Genomic DNA, 21,403 nt, shown 5'->3' on the forward strand with positions numbered 1-21,403 from the left:
CGAGCAAGAGTACAGTTGCTGACCCTGCAGAATGAGCCCGGCGAGAGCAGACAGTCAAGGGCACAATGTTGCAAACTCGCATGCCGCAAGCCGACGCCAAGGTCACACCTGCAAATTAAGCCAGGCACACAGTGGAAAATGCAATATTAAATGTGCAGAATTCTGCCTCAACCACGGTCTCTCCTCACGTGACCAAGCCGAACCTGACAGGGTGCCAGGCCCAGGAGGAGGGAGGCGCCTGGATCCCACGTTTCAAGACACAGGCAGATACAATTAAGCGACTCAATGGACATCTGCGGCGGTGGGAGTAGTCTACCTTCCAGCATATGAATAAATCCTCACATTGTCTGCACATACACATAGTGATACATTGTTGCAAATGACAGGTGCGATGGTCCCAGACTGGGGGGCTCGCGAGTGGACCAATCAGAACATGAGGCTCTTATCACTGACGCCATTAACATTAGCCAATCCTCAGGGGTCTTCGTGTAACAATTTTCATGTATCAAATTGAAGGGACAACCCAAGTATACCACCTGACTGACCCTCGACCACTAACAACGCTCTCTATACGTATGTTATACTAACCCTACCACTCGAGGAACCAATCCAGAGTGGCGATAGGTTTTTTGCTAACTTTTCCCAGGTGACGCAAGTAGCGCGTCAGACTAAGGTAAAAAGGGCCTGCGAGCCCCATGATTGGAGAGAGAGTGTCAGGACGGACGCATACGATCCTTGACCCATCCCTGCCGTTTTGTTTAATAAACAGCAGAATCACCTTGCTTCTTGCGTGTGCCTCATACTCATTTTTCTGGGATATACGGGAGGAGTTGGGGCCTCCCTGCACGGAGGTCCGCGGACGGCCCAGCCGACCCCGCGAGAATTTCCCCCCCAACAGTTGAGATCAGGGGTATGTGTTCGTTCTGGCAGGATTTATCCAGACCGACTGTGGCTGCGTTAGGCCTGAGGAGAACGCCTGACTGGGGGTGTGTAACCAGCAGTGTTTACTTAGAGTGATGGGGAGTGAGCGGGAGGTGTTGGTATGAGAACAGTTATACCGAATGGTGTCATAGTATCTCTGTGTTCTAGTTGAGTGGTGGTGTAAAGAAGAGAGTACGCGTGGGGTGTGATATGATGGGTTACATGCTCTTTCAAACGTTCCCTGCATTCCAGACCATACCATGTACGTCGCGCGGTTCTATGCGCTCCAGTCTGTTCTATGGACTTTTATTCATTCCATGCATCCCCGTCACCGCTGCATACTCCGGTCTGCTCGACGCGCTCCCGACTGCCCCCCACATGCACCCTGTCTGCCCCTGTATTTCGCACTCACCCGCTCCCCGCACTCACCCGCTCTCCGCAATCACTGTGCTATAACCAAGGATAAGCAATACTACCCAACACCCTTTCTTTTGTTTTGGCAAGATGGTGATGATTAAATGTGCCCACACCAGCAAGACAGGATGCACACGGTAATCTTACACACATGCACACCAGGCAGGAAGGGAAGAGACAAATACAACTGATCCGATATCCATTTACCAGGGCTCATAATGTGCACTAGCCACCAGCTAGTGAGAATTTTCTCTAGGGCACCAAGAAATGGTGTGCTGTGTCTATGTGTAGAATTGAAGGGCCAAGTGACTTTATGGCTGACACATGGAAATGTGTATCGCTGCTTATATGGACAATGGCAAGGCTAGCAGCATTCGCCAATTTCCCCGCCTTTTCTAACAATTTAGACGAAACGGACACCAGTTCACATAATGATGACTAGGGTCCAGAATAAAGGATCCGTTTTTGAGAAATAGTATTAAAACGGCTAAGGGGACATCAAAGTGGCAGGCCAAACACATGTTTTCTATGTGGTAAGATGCAGAATGGGCTGTTGCCCAACATTGTGAGTGTTCACTGGCACGTGATGCATCCACATAGAACATAATTGGTAGACATGTTTAGTTGGCCTAACATCCCAAGACTGCACTGCAGTGCAATCCCTCCGTCTGGCACAGGTGCTTGCGTTCTTCCCCCCGGGCGTGAGCCAGAGAGGGAGCGAGCATTGACTGCAACAAAGTACGGCCTCATAGTAAGCGCCCCATAAGTGTTCACTCCGCAGCTCGTGCTGGTCCCCGCAGTTTTCCTGAATATCAAATGCTAGTTTCCTGCAAAACTCGACTTGCCCTCCCCTCATTAAAGCGGTCTAGTGTTCAAGGTGCTGACTTTGGAACCGTGGAGCGGGAGCAAAAAACTGCTCCTGGGTATCAAAATCTAACTCTCACAAGGCATGAAAAGAGTTATGTCCATTATGTGTGAGCAATTATACTTCAAAATGTGATCATGTTTTTCTTTTGATTGTATTTGTTTATATTGTGCCCTGGTTTAAAACCAACCGTTACAGAATGATCAATTCATTCAATTAAAATATAAAGAAGGGCGCGGGGGCCGCTCTACTGAGAACAAACACCAGGCCACGCTTTAGCTCACTGCACCCTTCACAGAGGAGAAACATCTATTGGCATATCAGTCTGGTCCCACCCACGGGGGTAGTCCAGCAACAAATGCCAGGCAATTCTCCACTGAACAAGAGTACCACACAGCAACCCCAGACACAGGGCCGGCCTTAGGGCCAGCAGCGCTCTGGCCGAATTGCCCCCCCCCCTGCTTTCCCCTCACGGCCCTGGTCAACAGGGGTCGGGGCCAGGAAGTGCCCGTTTTTTTTTTTTTTTTAAACCTTGTCACTCCGGCTGAGCACCCTATCGTCATTGAATGCGCCTGCTTATGCGGGCGCATTTAATAGCAACAGCCCGCCTGTCGCGCATTCTCCTGCTATGCCAGCTCAGGGGAGCCCTTGAAGACTCCCCCAAGCTCACCCCCCCTGCCCTCCAAAGGCCGGGCCTGCCCAGACACGTGTTACGCTCTCATCAGTGAGGTGGAACTGAGCCTCTCCAAGCACAGTGAGCAAGGGCTCTGCGTCCAAAGCATGCTTCTCCCTGTAGTTTAGTAACTAGAAACTCTATAATCAGATGTTTGAGACAGTTTAGCTCACAGGGAGCTTTACATGAATAATATTTCCGACCCTCTCTCATCATCTTCGTACAGGCCAATGTCAATGTTGCACAGACTTTTTTTTGTTGCAGCAAATCTTTTGTAGAGCAGCATAAATGGGTTATGAATATGGCCTTACTTTAAAAGCTCTCTCGTCAGAAGTAGAACTATTGTATTTTTTTTCTTCCAACAACCATTTTATTAGACATTTTCATGAGATATACATCAGGCACATATGGGAGTAACTCTGCCTTTCGAGGGTCTCTGCTCCCGGAGGTGCTTGTTTCATGATGTCGTGGGTACTCCAGTTACTGTGTCACCTAGATCAGGCACATATGTGAGCAACTTCTGCCTTTCGAGGGTCTCTGCTCCCGGGTGTGCTAGTTTCATGATGTCGTGGGTACTCCAGTTACTGTGTCACCTAGATCAGGCACCTATGTGAGCAAATTCTGCCTTTCGAAGGTCTCTGCTCCCGGATGTGCTTCTTTCATGCTGTCGTGGGTACTCCAGTTACTGTGTCTCCTAGATCAGGCACAAATGTGAGCAACTTCTGCCTTTCGAGGGTCTCTGCTCCCGGGTGTGCTAGTTTCATGATGTCGTGGGTACTCCAGTTACTGTGTCACCTAGATCAGGCACCTATGTGAGCAAATTCTGCCTTTCGAAGGTCTCTGCTCCCGGATGTACTGCTTTCATGCTGTCGTGGGTACTCCAGTTACTGTGTCACCTAGATCAGGCACATATGGGAGTAACTCTGCCTTTCGAGGGTCTCTGCTCCCGGAGGTGCTTGTTTCATGCTGTCGTAGGTACTCCAGTTACTGTGTCACCTAGATCAGGCACATATGGGAGTAACTCTGCCTTTCGAGGGTCTCTGCTCCTGGAGGTGCTTGTTTCATGCTGTCGTGGGTACTCCAGTTACTGTGTCACCTAGATCAGGCACATATGGGAGTAACTCTGCCTTTCGAGGGTCTCTGCTCCCGGATGTGCTTGTTTCATGATGTCGTGGGTACTCCAGTTACTGTGTCTCCTAGATCAGGCACATATGGGAGTAACTCTGCCTTTCGAGGGTCTCTGCTCCCGGAGGTGCTTGTTTCATGCTGTCGTGGGTACTCCAGTTACTGTGTCACCTAGATCAGGCACATATGGGAGTAACTCTGCCTTTCGAGGGTCTCTGCTCCCGGAGGTGCTTGTTTCATGCTTTCGTAGGTACTCCAGTTACTGTGTCACCTAGATCAGGCACCTATGGGAGTAACTCTGCCTTTCGAGGGTCTCTGCTCCCGGAGGTGCTTGTTTCATGCTGTCGTGGGTACTCCAGTTACTGTGTCTCCAAGATCAGGCACATATGGGAGTAACTCTGCCTTTCGAGGGTCTCTGCTCCCGGAGGTGCTTGTTTCATGCTGTCGTGGGTACTCCAGTTACTGTGTCACCTAGATCAGGCACCTATGGGAGTAACTCTGCCTTTCGAGGGTCTCTGCTCCCGGAGGTGCTTGTTTCATGCTGTCGTGGGTACTCCAGTTACTGTGTCACCTAGATCAGGCACCTATGGGAGTAACTCTGCCTTTCGAGGGTCTCTGCTCCCGGAGGTGCTTGTTTCATGCTGTCGTAGGTACTCCAGTTACTGTGTCACCTAGATCAGGCACCTATGGGAGTAACTCTGCCTTTCGAGGGTCTCTGCTCCCGGAGGTGCTTGTTTCATGCTGTCGTAGGTACTCCTGTTACTGTGTCACCTAGATCAGGCACATATGGGAGTAACTCTGCCTTTCGAGGGTCTCTGCTCCCGGAGGTGCTTGTTTCATGCTGCCGTGGGTACTCCAGTTACTGTGTCACCTAGATCAGGCACCTATGGGAGTAACTCTGCCTTTCGAGGGTCTCTGCTCCCGGAGGTGCTTGTTTCATGCTGTCGTAGGTACTCCAGTTACTGTGTCACCTAGATCAGGCACCTATGGGAGTAACTCTGCCTTTCGAGGGTCTCTGCTCCCGGAGGTGCTTGTTTCATGCTGTCGTAGGTACTCCAGTTACTGTGTCACCTAGATCAGGCACCTATGGGAGTAACTCTGCCTTTCGAGGGTCTCTGCTCCCGGAGGTGCTTGCTTCATGCTGTCGTAGGTACTCCAGTTACTGTATCAGGGGATGTCATGTGTGGATTCCGATGCCTTAGCCCGACCTGCATTTTTGCTGCTCTGCAAAAGATTTGCTGCTAGAAAAAACTTTTTTTCTGTGCAATAACCTGTGTAAGAACTACAGGTTTTAATCCGATTCATTGAAATATGTATTGTTTTATATCACACTGGGGCACATACACGTGTATTTTGTAACTGAAACAGCTTCTTTAAATGAACGCAAATACATTGTACACTATTTTTTGTAAGAAAGAGAGTACATTGTATTTGTGTCCTCTGCTTAATTTTGACATTGAGGTGTTCTGTGTTGATATGTGATAGCACAAGGCCCTTGTATTGTACGAGTTGTATTGTTTTACCAGGATTGGCCTTGGTCTCTTTATCCCTGGTGTCCCCTCTAGAAATCAGTGAAAAACCTCTATGTATACGCTGATTAAAGGCTCTCAAAGGATCAACCACAGGAAAAATGGGGTTACTAGTGCTCTCATTTACCAAATGATCCTAAAACCCAATGCTTATTCTGCGTCCACAATATGCACTTTTTTTCCTTATTTTAAATACCAAACCTTATTCATCTAGGGGATATTCATCTCTGCGCTATAATTCTTACAGTACGCGGCAAACCTTTGGAGACGTATGCGGGCGATGTCAAAAATCACAACCTCGTCAGCGTACGCCAACCAGTGCACATGATACTTCCAGATTTTTGGAGGGTAGTTGCTTTTCCTCAATACTTCACCAATGCCTGCAATATAGAGTTTGAATAAGCACACACCATGTGTTAAGACACGATTTGCAGAACTTCGCTAGAGAGGCCATCTTCGCAGTCAAGTCAAAGTCTCGCTGCCATAATAGTATTTAAAAGTGTAACAACATGTAGCAGACTGGTCTATCCCCAATGGCGTCTACATTGGAATTGGATCAAAGTTTTGCTCGATAATAGGTCTGGCACCAGCTGCTCTGGGTAGTCCAAGGTAGCCTGCTCGCTGAGCAGTTTGCAAGGAGCTAACCAGACTCTTGTGGAACAACAACCAGGATCTAAATAGCTACCAGCAATTTTTATCCTATCTGCTTACCAAATACAGCGCGATCCTTGGCAGACCGCGTTTTATCTGTGTTCCCCGCTTCTTGCAAAATTGATTTAAGCATGTCAAGGCGCTGAAATATGCAGTTCAGTTGTGTTCCAAATTCCCTCTTCCTATTACCATGCAGTCTCTACCAAGCCAACACAATACTGTTTTGTGTAACATAACCCATGTTTGGAGGCTGCTACTATACATCTCCCCGCTACTCAGTGGAGCCAATTCTGCATTACATTAAAAAAAAACATTTGATTTCCTCACCCAAACCTCTTGCATCGAAAGATTTTTGTCCTGAATGATCGGCCATACTGTTGCATAATATACAAATTCAGAGATCTCACGTTTCCCAGTTCCATGCATGAGGAAGCCATTCAGGTCTGTTTTTTTCTTGGAATTCTGGGATTTGTAGTTCTAACGTTTGAAATGGAAAAGAAAACTAAAAATACACGGAAAAAACATAACTGGGTGACTTTCATGCATGGAACTGGAAACTTGAGGTCTGCACATGTATATTTATAAGAATGATAAAGTTCTTGCATCCACTTCACAGCTCTGTTCCCATTATGGGAAAAGCCTTATGTCCGGCTATGAATATTAAAAATGAACCCTGCTCAGAGTGAATACAGACTAGATCTTGGCACTAAAATAAAAGCAAACATCGCAGTAAACAGAGACATGTGTCTGACGTGATAAAGGAAGGCGTTGGTGTAGGGAAGAAGGGAGTGTGGTTGTTAGTGATGGAGGTGAATGTTGCAACAGTGGGGGGGGGAACCACGAGGGCCGAAACATGTCGAACTTGTTGCATGCTATGTTTTCATAGTAGTGTGACGAAAACATACTAAGAATGTCTTTTTCTTCTGCTTCTTCTTGACGCTTTTCTTATTTTTTTCTGCACTTCGTCTTCTTTTGTAAAAATTGTTTCGTACAATAAAAAAAAAAGCTGTTTTTGTTTTTTCCATTCTGTCTTTCTTCAATCTTGTCTTAAGTCAGGACACATGTTTATAACCATGTAAAAATCTAAATATTTTTTGTACCTTATGTATTCAAATGAGAGCGGCCAACACAAGATCGGTGGGGCTCTCTGATTTGTCACAGGATCCTTGTATTCTTTAAAAAAATATATAAATTAAAGACGTGTTTAGCAAACCCACTGGTTGCTTTAGCCAGTGAGCGGAAGCACTTGGTGTCGCAGACAGAAGGTTCTCTTCTTACATTATTTACCCGGACTGCCCCCGGTTTCTGTATTTTCCTGGATCCCCTTTTGATGTTCTATGGTAATTTTCTAGTAAGATATAAGAGGTGATGGCTGGAAGGTTTGGAATTAATCATAACCTCTGGCATTGCTCTGGGCAACCTGCCTGACTATCGTTCCTCGCCTGCCAAGCCATTACAGAAAGCGGAAAGACCATATGCAAATCAGGCTTCACCCTACCCCAAGAGGGTCAGGACAGCCTGAACTGTTTGGGCAAATACCTTCTGCGCGATACCAGTAGGAACTCCAGAAATGTTTCGGCCAGTAATTGTAATTGGTTATTTATAATGCCCTTAATACCCAGAGGTTTCTAAGTGCGGACCCGGGGATTGAACCTGTGTTGCTCTGTATCATCTTGCTTCCAAGGCAAGCGTGTTGCCCCTGAGCTGTCCCCCCTGGCCCTCCCATCAGTAAGATGTAGCAATGGTCTCTAGGCCCACAGCAATGTCTGAAGTTGAGATCAATTCTAGACCTTCAAGCCATCCCCTTTTTTGTTTTGCTGTACTCACCCCAAGTGGGACGGGTATGGCCATTTGTGGGTCCCATGACTGCTGAGCTTAGAGACCCAAGCGGATGGCCTGGAGGGTTGCCCGGAGCGATGCCAGAAGTTAAGAATAATTCAAAACCTTCTAGCCATTACTTATTTTGCTGCAGTATTTTTCCACACAGGAGAGTCCTACTCTAACGATTATTTGTTCTTTCACAAACATTACCCTCTCTTGGTTACTCAGAATAGTAGGTCTTCCCCTGAACGTCCTTCATTTGTTTGCCTTTTCTTCTGCGGTCGCCCACCTCTCCTTTTCCTTTCCTCACAGGCTACAGTCGAGGAACCCTTGATGAAAGCACAACAGGCTGTCTTCCAGACAAGCCCATGAGCTCTGAGATGAACACGGTAGTGATTTGGCGCAGTATTAAAGCTTTATGACATTACATAACATTCTCATCTTCAAATGATCAGGCTCTGCATACAATGCTGGAGAGATTCGTGTAGAAAACGCCGTGCAACGCCCTTCTGCATGAAACGCGCTGATGAAAGTTGGCGAGTGATATTAACGTCTGGCTAATTGCTTCCTGCTCGCCATTTGGCTAGCCACAGAACGCCTGATCAAGCATGGTACTGCAATCACTCCTTTCTCAAAAAGGTAGGTTAATAGCTGCCGTAATCTAGTAGAAGAAAGGAAAGCCCCCTTAAAATCTATTTCTGGGGTGAGGGGTAAGCGTTCTCTCTTCTACCATGCAAACACATTTTGCAAATACCGGGGGGTGAGGGGGGGCAAACTTTGCATTGAGCAGCACAATAATGCAAATACATTGAACTAAAACCTGTAGGATTAAGAATGTGCAGGCAGTTGGGAAGGACACGCGAGGTACTCTGGTTGTGTTGCTAAATAAAATATAGCCACAATTATTATATGGCAGGGGGTGATGTTACAGCATGACACAATACTTATACAAAGTATACCCTAATTCTGTAAACACCACCAGGGTATTGCCCAAACATGCCAAGATGCTGCTGGTAACCTGCTGCTCAATCGGCCACCCTGCCAGTATCCCAGTCATTGGGGCAGCCGGAAGTGTGCACAAGGCAATGCCAGTTTCCATATCACCATGCAAGCTTAGCACTGGCCCAATAACGCAGGTTGCCACTGCCCCCTGCCAACTGCCATGTCTACTTGTATCGGCTGCAGAAAATGCCCAAATCAATTTACTAACACCACGCCAGTTTGTCACTGTCCTGCTCAAGTCTACTGCCATTCTACAGGGCACACATGAAGTGATGCCAGATTCACACTGCCTCCAGAAAATTGCCATGCCATTTTGCCTTTGTCCCCGTTAAGCAGGTTGACATGTCACATTATTTTGCACAGAAAAAGACTATGCCGCAATTACTTTGCCCCCAGAAAGTGTCCATGCTAGTTCCACATTAGCTCTAGATAACGTCTGCATGCAGTGTCCAGGTACCCTACCCCACCACATGCCAGGCATCACCATGCAAAACAAAAGCACTACCCAGCATGGGAGGGCAGCCCTGCCAGGCTCAGCATGGGAAGGCCGCCCTGCCAGGCTCTCCATTCTGGGGACACTTGTAGCTTTCTACCAGTAGTGTGCGACAGTGTGGACGCCTACAGTGCACAGGCTGTGGAGCCCTATAGTGCATGTGTTCTGCCTGCATCTCCCTCATTAGACCACCGAGTCTGTGGAATAATACATACATGAAACTGGGCCATGTGAATCCCGGAAACTCCCTGCCTGAGGACGCCTTCCCCTCTCTGCCCAGGTGTCCCCCCACCCCCTCCAGGATCCCCTGGAGGAAGCACCCTCTCCCTGGACTGCCAGAGCTCTCTTGCAGCACACCCCTGCCTGCACACGCCTCTGTAACTCTCCACCTAAGGACTGCAGCAGAAGCATGCCTGTCAGCAACTGCCTGCCTGTCGCTACCCTCTGCTGGCCTCCACATCCCCAGGGTGGTCTCTGCAGCACCCCAGCTCTGGACCTCCTGCTGCCCTCCAGCTTCCTGGCCCCACCTGCTACCCTCCAGCCTTCTGGGGCCCCCCGCTGCCCTCCAGCCTCCTGGGGCCCCCCGCTGCCCTCCAGCCTCCTGGGGCCCCCCGCTGCCCTCCAGCCTCCTGGGGCCCCCCGCTGCCCTCCAGCCTCCTGGGGCCCCCTGCTGCCCTCCAGCCTCCTGGCCCCACCTGCTGCCCTCCAGCCTCCTGGGGCCCCCCGCTGCCCTCCAGCCTCCTGGGGCCCCCTGCTGCCCTCCAGCCTCCTGGCCCCACCTGCTGCCCTCCAGCCTCCTGGGGCCCCCCGCTGCCCTCCAGCCTCCTGGGGCCCCCCACTGCCCTGCAGCTTCCTGGGCCCCCCCTGCTGCCCTGCACCTTCCTGGCCCCCCTGCTGCCCTCCAGCCTACTGGGGCCCCCCGCTGCCCTCCAGCCTCCTGGGGCCCCCCCTGCTGCCCTCCAGCCTCCTGGGGCCCCCCCTGCTGCCCTCCAGCTTCCTGGCCCCACCTGCTGCCCTCCAGCCTCCTGGGGCCACCCACTGCCCTGCATCTTCCTGGGGCCCCCCACTGCCCTGCAGCTTCCTGGCCCCCCCTGCTGCCCTCCAGCCTACTGGGGCCCCGCTGCCCTCCAGCCTCCTGGGGCCCCCTGTTGACCCCCGCCCTGCCTGTCACCGGGCTTTCTCCCCGAGGACTCCCTAGAGCTCAGTGTCTCCCATGTGTATTGCTATGCCTGTTGCCCCACCTCTCCCTCTTCCTGCCTGCCCCTCACACACTGCAGCTGGCCCTTAGACTCACTCTGATGCCTCGAGACCCCCAGGCTGTGGCGGGCGATGCTGGGGCTCCGCAGGATGGCTCTGCCGGCAGACTTCAGGGCATCCATCCCGCAGGCGGACCGGCGCTGCTCCCTCCTGCACACGTCCCCAGTCAGCAGCAGCCAGCGGGGCGTAGTGGCCACGGGGCGGAGCCTCGGAGGGTCGCGCTGGGGGGCGGGGCTACAACACACAGAGAGGCGGGATCCTCGGGAGACTGGCTGAGGGGCGGAGCTACGCTGAGGGGCGGAGCTACAACACACAGAGAGGCGGATCCCCGGAAGACTGGCTGAGGGGCGGAGCTACTACAGGCATGTGGGCGGGGAGATGGGAGGAGCTATTTGGGAGCATCTGTGCAGCGTGTAGGAGGTGCATCGATTTGTAACTACCATCATAGAAACGAAAAGGGGACTTCTTTACGATAAACATAGCGTTCGAAGGAGCTTGGTTGGCGAGGCAGGCAACCCCGCGGCCCTTCTTTTGTGTCTATTCAGCTCGCCTGAACAGCATGCGGGCCTCACGGACAGAGGTGTTATTTCGGTAGCGGACATCTTGTACTGTCCGTATTGCCCAATAGTGATGCGGGCTGTGAAAGCCTTGGGAGAATATTACAAACGGATCATCGTATACCATTGAATCTCAAGAAACACATTTATTACCTTTGACATATATAAATTAATAGAAGCAATATATGATGATCTGTGAGTTAGTTAAATACTGCCGTAGATTTTTTGTTCAATTATATTTTCTATCTGAAGCACTCTGACCCTACAAATTAGGATCATATTTTTCGCGTTCGCATTGTAAGGCCCTAACACACCCACATCCCGTTAATATGTGACATTTCGTCCTTCTTCGCTTTTTATAACAGCTTTGCGCCCGCCTCTCTTTTTCTTCATTTCAGGCTTCTTCGACTGTGCGCTGTGCGAAATATACATCGCTCTAAAAGTGTACACCCCCTCTCCCCCAACCGCCCCATAACAGATGAAAAAAATAAGAAAAGCACTTCCTCTAAAATGATTTTGCAATGTAGTCGTATTCCAATTGGGGGCGAGCTCGATCGCTGATTGGCTAACATGATGCATAAATTAAATGTGCGTCGGGAGATATCGTTTTTTTTTTTACCCAAAAGATCCTTTAGCATCAAACTATGGGGATTGCGAGCAACTAAACTAATTCTGACTAATCGACAGGTTTGTGATGAATATACAACCTATGGAACAACGATATGAATCCTCACCCTAACTGAGTAGAGATCTCCAGCTTTGACTCATATATAGATCTTCCACCGGCTGTGCATATTGTGTTGTATGAAAGGAGAGAAGGTTAGCACTCCCCTTGACAAGGATGGAAGAGGTCCCAGTGGCCTTTCAACACATATACGGTTAAGGCACTGCCACTTACTTCGTGGCGTCTAACCATGTTTTTTTGTTGTAACATCACGACTGAAGGTTATTTAGTTGGGCAATTGTTTTCATAAATGTTTCCATTAGCCTCGTAGGGACCCGGTTACTTACCAGCAATCTTCATTATTCTTAGTCCCACTCTTGCTCGTCACAGTACTTGTGCGGTTTAGACCTCATCCCAGCAACCCACTTTTACTAATATATTTACACCTGCCCACCCCTCTGCTGAGAGCCCAATACTCTCCCGCCCCCACAACTTGTTATTTTCAGTACTCCTAACACATCATGGAAGGTTTTTCACTGTGCACCAGGGCGGGCAGGAGGGTCGTAAGTACTGTGCAGAGGAAGAGCAGGACTAGGAGTAATGATTATCAGTAAGTAACTATGGGGGTCATTCCGAGGTTGGTGCTAAGGGACAAACGATGCCGGTAAAGGATTACCGGCATCGATTACCGCTACGGGCTATTCTGACCAGCCTGACCTCTATTAGCGGCATCGTAATTTACGCCGTCTCTAATAGCGGTGCAGGCACGTGGCCCACCCTGCCGGAATTAGCAGCATGCCGTAAACCATAGGAGATCACAAGTTAAGCAGACATGCAAATAACAGGTCCATGAAGGCGTTAAAAGTGGTTACCAGCATGCCGTAAATACCGGCATCACAGACCTACCGTAAAATGCAATGTGCAGTGATCCCAACTGCCACAGGTGCACACAATCAGCACAGGTGAAGGCAATGGAGTCTGGCCCACTACAAAAGGAGCACACCCACACACCACACCCCCTCCCACACCAAGATGATTCCAATAGTAGTAGCATTAATGGAGCTGGAGGACATGCTTGCATTGCCACAACAGTAGCAACAACAACAGCCGGCACCACAGAGGAGACGCAGGAGGAGAAGGAGGGTGAGACGGGCCCAGCATGACCCACCAGTGCAGCCACCGTTACCACGCAGGCAGCCCCAATTCTTCGCATCAGAGCCAGTCCCTTCAACCTAACCCCTGAGCAGATCCACACCCTGTACGTCTGGACCGGGACACCATCACCACCATTGTGGACCTAATACACAACGACATAGTCAGCCTCATAGAAATACGCACCGCCAACCCCCTCTACTGAAGGTAGTGTCTGTGCTCCACTTCCTTGCCACAGGCACCGACCAGCACACAGTGGGGCTCATGCATGGCATATCACAACCCTTATTTTCTCAGATACTGAACCAAGTGCTGGATGCCCTCCTCAAGCACACAAGGGACTACATATCCCTACCACAGACTCCCCAGGAGATATTTGATACAAAAGTTGGCTTCCATGCACTGGCAGGCATGCCAAATTGTGTAGGTGCCCTCGACTGCACCCACGTGGAGTTGGTGGTCACGCATGCCATGGAAGTGGTGTACCGCAACCGCAAGCAATACCACTCCATCAATGTGCAGATGGTATGCGACGCCAGCAAGATCATCACACATTGTTGTGCCCGATATCCCAGATAAACTCATGACTCTATGGTCCTGCGGAACTCCACACTACCACGCTTCATGGAGTGACATGCTGGACGACGTGCCTGGCTGCTTGGTAAGTTGCATGACTGGCACATGGCATTGAAATGGGGGGAGAGATGCACACACCACCATGCTGCCAAATTTGATGTGACTGCACAATGTGCACATCACCTAGCACTGTTCCCCAAAGCATCACAAACGGTACATGACACCCAAATCCCATATGAATGAAGTATGGTCGACACCTATCACTACATGACAAACAGGAAACCACCCCACATCCCACAACACGTGCACCACTCATCAGCGGCCCTCACCCTCTGTAACGCAATCCTGCACCATGCAGTGCATATGTACTATGTTGCTGTCTCCAGCATATCACGACACAGGACAGGCATCCCTGGGAGTGCATTAAACTGAACCAACTAGGAAATCCACAGTCTGTCATAGGGCCACCACATCCACAGGAGTGCTGCATGTCACCATGGGAATGATCAGCACTGATCGCACAATAATGCACACACTACTGCCAATGCTCCCTCTAAGGAAATCTCACAGAACACAACACCTCACTAATTTGACACGAACACAGCTGTATGCGTACACAATGCATGAGCAACAAGACGTCAGTGCACACCATGTATCATCCTGAAGATGCAACCCACACCATTAGTCCATGGCACAGGACACATTGAGGGACTGAAGATGGCGTAAATACATCCAGGAACATGTGCATGTGAGCAACGATAAACTGCAGGCATGTGTGACTAGTACAGCTGTCCATCATGAATCGACTAACATTTACCTTTTATTGCCTCTCATGCAGGTGATAGTGGCTATCCCTTGAGGCCGTGGCTCCTCACCCCTGTCCGAAACCCACAGAACAGGCACGAAGAGGACTACAATCATTCCCATACCCGTACCCGTGTGGTCATCGAGCAGACCTTTGGCCTGTTGAAGGCACGATTTCGCTTCCTCAGCCGGTCGGGTAGGGCACTCCTCTACAGGCATGAGAAGGTGGCCAAGATCATCATGGCATGTGTCATGCTGCACAATATGTGCATCCGCCGGAACGTGCCCCTGCCCCCTGACATTGAACTGCTACCACCTGGTGATGATGAAGAGGAAGAAGAAGATGTGGCTGGACATCATCGTAGTGCCAATGCACAGGAGGGACGTGATGTGCGCGAGTCAGTGATTGCACAATATTTCTGACACACATGGCAGCAGAGGGTGACGTGATGGTTGGACAGAGGGCACTGGGTGTCGGGCTACATGTACACTATGCACTGTAAATAAATAAATGACACATGCACAATGATGAATGTCCACTCAGGTCTTGTTTTTCACACAGCGGGTGTATTAAATATAACAATGTTAAAGTGTTAGGATAGTTTTTCTAAAGTCCAACTAAGGGCTTAGTAAAACCATTCAACTGAGGCAGTTCAAGACTCCACTCTTAGTATAAGGCTGTACCACCTGAGTTCGGGGTAGCGTAGACAGGGCAGCCAGGCTTATCTTAGGAGGGAGAGAGGGCAGTAGAAGGAGTACAAGTGAAATTTTAATACAAATGATCCAAAGAAACACTCAAACACTATGTATTTTAAAAATAAAGGATTTATTTAAATACAGGTAGGCCCAGATAAATCTAGGGGTTAAGTAAGTACTAACACATATGAAATCACAATATAAAACACAACACTATACTTGGGGTGGCGCTGTGGAGCAGCCCAAGATGGCTGCCTAGCCTTTCAGCTCCGTGCGGGCTCGGCATTCATCTGCTCCCATCTGCGGTTCCCGATATTGTGAAGGACTATAAGCTGGCCAAGTTGCTTCTGCCACTGCACTGGACATTTTGTGCGATTTTGGTCCCGCCTGGCTGGCGGCCCTGTCGGATTTGGGCCTAGCATTCCACCCGGCCCCGGCGGTTGCCTAACATCCGGCCCTCCTGCCTGGCCTGCCTGTCTCCTGGGTCCCCTCCCCGCTCCCGCTGCTCTGTGAAATCGCGGGGGGGGGGCCTGGGGGTCCTGCTGCGGACGCCACCACACTGTGGATGCCACCTGCTGCGTTAGTGATCATCGCGACCCCCCCGGCGCCGACGACACAGAGGATCCCATCGTCCCGCTGCCGCGGACCAGGAGAGCGGGAGCTGGAGCGGTGGGCGTCGAGACCTCTGCCCACTGTCTGCAACACTACGGGCCTTTACTGTCATAAAGAAGCGGCCCTCATCGTACTGCTTGCCCCCCTTTCTGCTGACAGTGTCGCTGCCTCTGCCCGCGCCCCCCTAAGAAAGATCCCGCTGGCACCCCCACGCAACCTGTACACATAAGGAGGCCGCAATCGCTCGCCATCACAGCCTTGCCGCTCCACCACTGACTCTCTGCTATCCACGGCGGTCCCCTACCTACCTCTAACCGCCTACCGCCACCGAAGGACACTGCGTTTGCGCCTGCCGGCCCTGGCCCATCTCAGCCCTCCATCCTACCCATAAGTGGGCCCTCACTGAAACCGTACCCACCACAACGACAATGCCCAGCAGAAATAAGGCGGGGGCCCAAGGAGGCACAATGGACAAATACACTAAAGCGGTCCCTCGAGATGACCCAGCCAGCACATCATCGCTACAGGACAAGCCAGATTTAACCCAGCACCGTGCAGTCGAGGCCCCTGACCTCACCCTACTAATGGAATCCATGGCTAAAAACTTTGCCTCCTTCCATGAAAAATTAGACGACATCAACGCTAACGTCGCCTCGATTAAGGCTCGAGTGGGCCAGGCAGGATCGAGGATCACCGAGGCGGAAAATAGGATCTCGGGGAACGAAGATAGCATCACCACGCTCCAGGACACTGTGGCCTCCCTAACGCATTACATGAAAGGAGTCAAGGCGAAGTGTGACGATCTGGAGTCGGGCTCCCGTAGGAACAACTTGTGCATTATCGGGGTCCCCGAAAATGCCCTCAAGGGGCAGATGGAGGATGCAGTGGAGAAACTCCTCAAGGACCTGCTGGACGACCCTGCTCTCTCTCCGTATTTCACGGTCGAGCTGGCTCACCGGGCCCTGGCTCCACGGCCCAGACCCGGCGACATCCCCAGCCCCATTATCGCCAAAATTCTCAACTACCGCGACAGAGATCTCATCCTCTGTCGCGGGAAAAGGGGGACCTGCGTTTTGAAGCCCATACAGTTAGAATCTTCCCGGACGTCTCACTGGCGGTGCAGCAGGAAAGGCGCCAGTTCCTAGACGTCAAAAAACTGCTCAGGGAGCGCAACGTCCCCTATGCCATCCTGTTCCCGGCACGACTAAAGATTACCCATGATGGTAAGATCTTCTTCACTGTCCCTAACGAAGTGGTGAAGTTTATTGAACTACATATACCTCTCCCCGGGCCGCGAGCCGACCACACGCCATAGACTACACAACCTACGATGTTCTCAGAATGTCCATGGATCCGTGACTTTTTGATGTGTTGATGGCAACCCCACCATGTCCACTCAATAACGGCGGCCTCTTGCCATGTGTATGCGGGCCACGGGCTAGCTCCTGCACTGCTTCTTTGCCTTCTCCCTCACCTACCCACTGGAGCTATCCCTGTGCCCTGCTCTCTCTTGCGATGTCATCTTGCCAGAGCGTCTTCTCTGGTTCTCGGAGGCTGTCTATGATACCTGTTTTACCGCAACAATACACTCGGGACAGCGTCTGCTGCCCCACATCAAGCCACACATGCCGGCCGCACGGCACTAACGCCCCCCGTTGCAGTTGCAATGTTTGCTTTCACTTTAATTTTGTTCTTCCTATTGACTGGCCCCTGTTGGGCTAGGATGTGGCCCTATCCACGTTGGATCTGGTCCTCCGACCTTTGGTTCCCGGTCGGAGCAAGCCCAAGGGGCATCGGGTGTGTTTTGGAGTGGGAGAGCTGCACTGCATGTTGGGGTTGGGCAGTGAGGGTGGGGGGTGGCGTAATTGGGGTTGTGTTAACAGTTAAAAACATGGCTGAGAGACGCATGACCTTAACTCAACACTGCTGTGCACACGGCAGGTGCATGAGGGACAATCCTTACGAATACTACCACTGGGATGTTCCATAATATATTGCTATGGCTTTAAACATTGTCACATGGAATGTTCGCGGCCTAAGCAATTTCACTAAGGCCCACAGGATAACTGCCTATGCCCAGCGACATGGTGCCAAAATCCTCTTTCTCCAAGAGACCTACGCTCTCGGGCGCCTAGCAGCATGTCTCGCCGCCACGTGGGGCAACAACAGATTCTACACAAAGTACTCCACCCAATCCAGGGGGGTCCTAACCCTAATCCATAAATCAGTCCAGTTTTCCCTGCGCTCCAGCCATATTGACTCTGAGGGTAGATATGTGATCCTCCATTGCTCACTCGCCAATATGGAATGCCTCCTAGTGAACACATATGACCCGAACTTTGATGCCCCTGAGTTCTTTGATGCCATCACCACCACGCCTCTAAAATACATTGGGATTCCCATCATCTGGGGCGGGGACATGAATTTGATCCTAGACAAAGACCTGGATAGGTCCGTGACGGCCCGCAGAGCCACGTCACTCGCAGCCCACAGGCTACACGCCCATATCGACACACTGGATCTCAGAGATGCATGGAGAGCTCTCAACTCACAAGTTAGAGAGTACACTTTTTACTCATCGGTACACGATAGCCTCTCCAGGATCGACCTGTTCCTCATATCGAGCTGCATGATGGGCAGGGTCATGGAGACCAAGATACTACCGCGCACACTATCGGACCATTCACCGGTAACACTCCAGATAACACTGGGACACGACCAGCCCTCCCGCTCCTCTTGGAGATTTAAGTCGGAGGCCCTGCTAGATGGGCCTCATTACAAGTACTCCGGTCCGGAATTAACACTGCCGGTAAAACCATACCAGCACCGTTTCCATGTCCGCCCAATCATGACCCGCGGCCCCGGTAATAGCACCACCCTCAATCGCCACCGCGGAAGTAGGGGTCCCGTTAAGTCCGTCTGCACGGAAACACCTCCGTTACCGTCAACACGAAACACAGTGAGCATCACAACTAGCGCGGACACGGAAATACCGGGAAAAAAATGGCGTAAATACCGTGATCACGGTGGCGGAACCGCCGCCACCGCGAACATGCCGTTATGCACTTCCTGCTGAACTGAATCAGGGCACAGGTGCACCAAATCAGCCCAGCTGGACCTAGCAGGCCACTGGGAGCCCACAAAAGGGCCACACCCAGCCCAACAAAGCACAGAACCATGCAGTCAGCAGGTCTAGTAGCACTGGGACTGGGCCTGCTCAACCAACAGGCAGCACTGCACATGGTGGCAGTAATGGCGCAGAGGAGGAGGCGCAGAGGAGGAGGCGCAGAGGAGGAGGCGTAGACGGAGGAGGCGCAGGCGGCAACCAGCCAACCCTGCAGCTATGGCAAACCCCATTGCCCAGCCAGCCCGACCCCGCCGCCAGCCACCAATACCACGCATCAGGGCCTCACCCTGGAACCTCACCCCAGGACAGATCCACACACTATACCGGCTGGACCGTGCAACAATCCTGCACATCACCGCCATGATTGAGGACAACATCAGCAGCCAAATTGACACCCCCACCGCCATCCCCCCCTCCTGAAGGTTGTCTCAGTACTGCATTTCCTTGGCACTGGCACCCATCAACACACGGTTGGTGAGCTGCACGGCATATCACAACCCTGTTTCTCAAAATTCCTGGTACAGGTACTGGATGCCCTGTTGCGCCATGTGTCGGAACACATAGCCCTACCCCGCACCCTCCCCGAGGTCATTGCCACCAAGTTGGCCTTCCATGCCATAGCAGGCATGCCAAATTGCATTGGCGCAGTTGACTGCACCCACGTTGAACTGACAGTACCACGTGCAATTGAGGCGGTGTTCCGCAATAGGAAACAGTATCACTCTTTGAATGTCCAGATGGTTTGTGATGCCATGCAACTGATTACACACTGCTGCGCACGTTTCCCCGGATCATCACATGACTCAATGGTACTGCGGAATTCCACGTTGCCACGGTACATGGAACGCTATGCCGGACAAAGCACATGGCTATTGGGTGAGTACAGCTGACGATGCTACAAACCTGTTGAAGTGGTGTGTGTGTGTGTCCAGGCCAATGAGCATTGTGAGTGTGCCGCTGTGACCGCACATGCATCACCCCCCTTCCATCTACCAAATACACAGCGGATGCCAAACATCATGAAGGAAGACATGACAGGGCACCCCAATGTGCCCGTGCACACGCTGGCACAGCCAACCCCGTTACTGTCCCATGAACCTTGTGCCACTGCAGACACCCACCCTCAATTGAAACACTGCCTCAAAAGGCACGAGAGGCGTGTAAATGAGACGACGTGTATTTACTACTTCCGTACAGTGAAGTCACTCTGCCATGTGTGGACAGCACTGCACCGTGACATGCACACAAACAAATGTTACACGCAGGGCACAGTAAACATGCAAGTTAATGTGTAGGCCCATATACAGTTAGCGACATACATCGTGATGCCCAAAACATACCTCCATACACTGCATGGTACATATGCATGAAGGAATGATGACACAAGAATGCACAGCAGCAGATGAGGACATGATGCCACAAACACTGACATGTTCCCCCATCTACATCCCATGTAGGTGATGCAGGATATGCACTCACGCCATGGATGATGACACCTGTACGGAGACCAAGGAACAGGCATGAAGAGGCATACAATAGGGCACATATCCGCACACGTGGAATGATTGAGAGGACATTTGGACTGCTGAAGGCCCGTTTCCGCTGTCTGAGCAGATCTGGCGGATCACTGCTGTACAGCCCAGTGAAGACGGGTAAAATCACGCTCGTCTGTGCCATGCTGCACAATATATGCCTGCGCAGGAACATCCCAATGCCACCAGACGCAGATGAGGAAGATGGGGATGGAGATGGGGATGGGGATGGAGAAGGGGATGGGGATGGAGATGGGGATGGGATGGCACCGCCTCCCCGTGGGGGTCCACATGATGGCCAGAGAGCACGGGATGCCCTGATTCGCATTTACTTTTGAGTCACAGCACATTCACAGAAATGCACGAACAGGGTGACGACAATGAATTAATAGTTGCACTGCAAAATAAATGATCAATGTCCACACATGTATGTCTTGATTCGAAATGGTGATGTATTGATGTAATAACAACAGGGAAGGAGGTGCATTGGTTAGAGAAGCTGTACACCCAGGGCCATCCACCACCCAAACGTGCCCACCCCCTCCCAGACCCCATTGTTCAAACCCCCAAAACTACCTACCCCACCACCCAAACGTGCCCACCCCCACCCAGGCCCCATTGTTCAAACCTCCAAAACTACCTACCCCACCACCCAAACGTGCCCACCCCTCTCACACCCTTGTAGTCCACATGTGTCCTGCACTGCCCCACACACATGCCATCACTTCCGTGTGCGCTTCTGTGCCTGTGCAACCTTGCTCGAGGGACACGTTAGTCTACTCGAGCGCCTCCTTGGACTGGCAGTAGTGGAGCTGGATGGGGTGGTTGTGTTTGATTGCGCAGAATCTGGGATTGAGGGCATCCGTGCCAGATTTGCCTGTTGGCCAACCAACATGGCCTCTACAAGCCTGGAGGTGTGGTCGTTGCCCTCC

The 21,403-nt window shown here is 51.3% G+C and overlaps 2 protein-coding genes and 1 non-coding gene across 4 annotated transcripts in view; 2 read left to right on the top strand and 1 right to left on the bottom strand.

Moving 5' to 3' along the window:
- LOC138453030 (low density lipoprotein receptor adapter protein 1-like) overlaps positions 1 to 10,961 on the bottom strand; it is a 311,945-nt gene extending 300,984 nt beyond the window's left edge. For both annotated transcript variants that reach the window (XM_069605454.1, XM_069605453.1), the window contains exon 1: positions 10,789 to 10,961. In XM_069605454.1, the coding sequence (XP_069461555.1) occupies positions 10,789 to 10,873 (85 nt within the window). In that variant the 5' untranslated portion in view covers positions 10,874 to 10,961. The remainder of the gene's footprint in view (positions 1 to 10,788) is intronic.
- IFT172 (intraflagellar transport 172) overlaps positions 8,483 to 21,403 on the top strand; it is a 1,218,930-nt gene continuing 1,206,009 nt past the window's right edge. Inside the window, exon 1 of the mRNA XM_069605452.1 lies at positions 8,483 to 8,638. The gene's annotated coding sequence lies outside the window, so the exon portion shown is untranslated. The remainder of the gene's footprint in view (positions 8,639 to 21,403) is intronic.
- LOC138460482 (U6atac minor spliceosomal RNA) lies at positions 12,106 to 12,232 on the top strand. The gene has a single exon (XR_011263180.1). It is a non-coding gene; the product is annotated as a U6atac minor spliceosomal RNA (small nuclear RNA).

The sequence above is a fragment of the Ambystoma mexicanum genome, chromosome 4p, assembly GCF_040938575.1.
Source record: "Ambystoma mexicanum isolate Mex_15411 chromosome 4p, UKY_AmexF1_1, whole genome shotgun sequence".
Lineage (NCBI taxonomy): Eukaryota > Metazoa > Chordata > Amphibia > Caudata > Ambystomatidae > Ambystoma > Ambystoma mexicanum.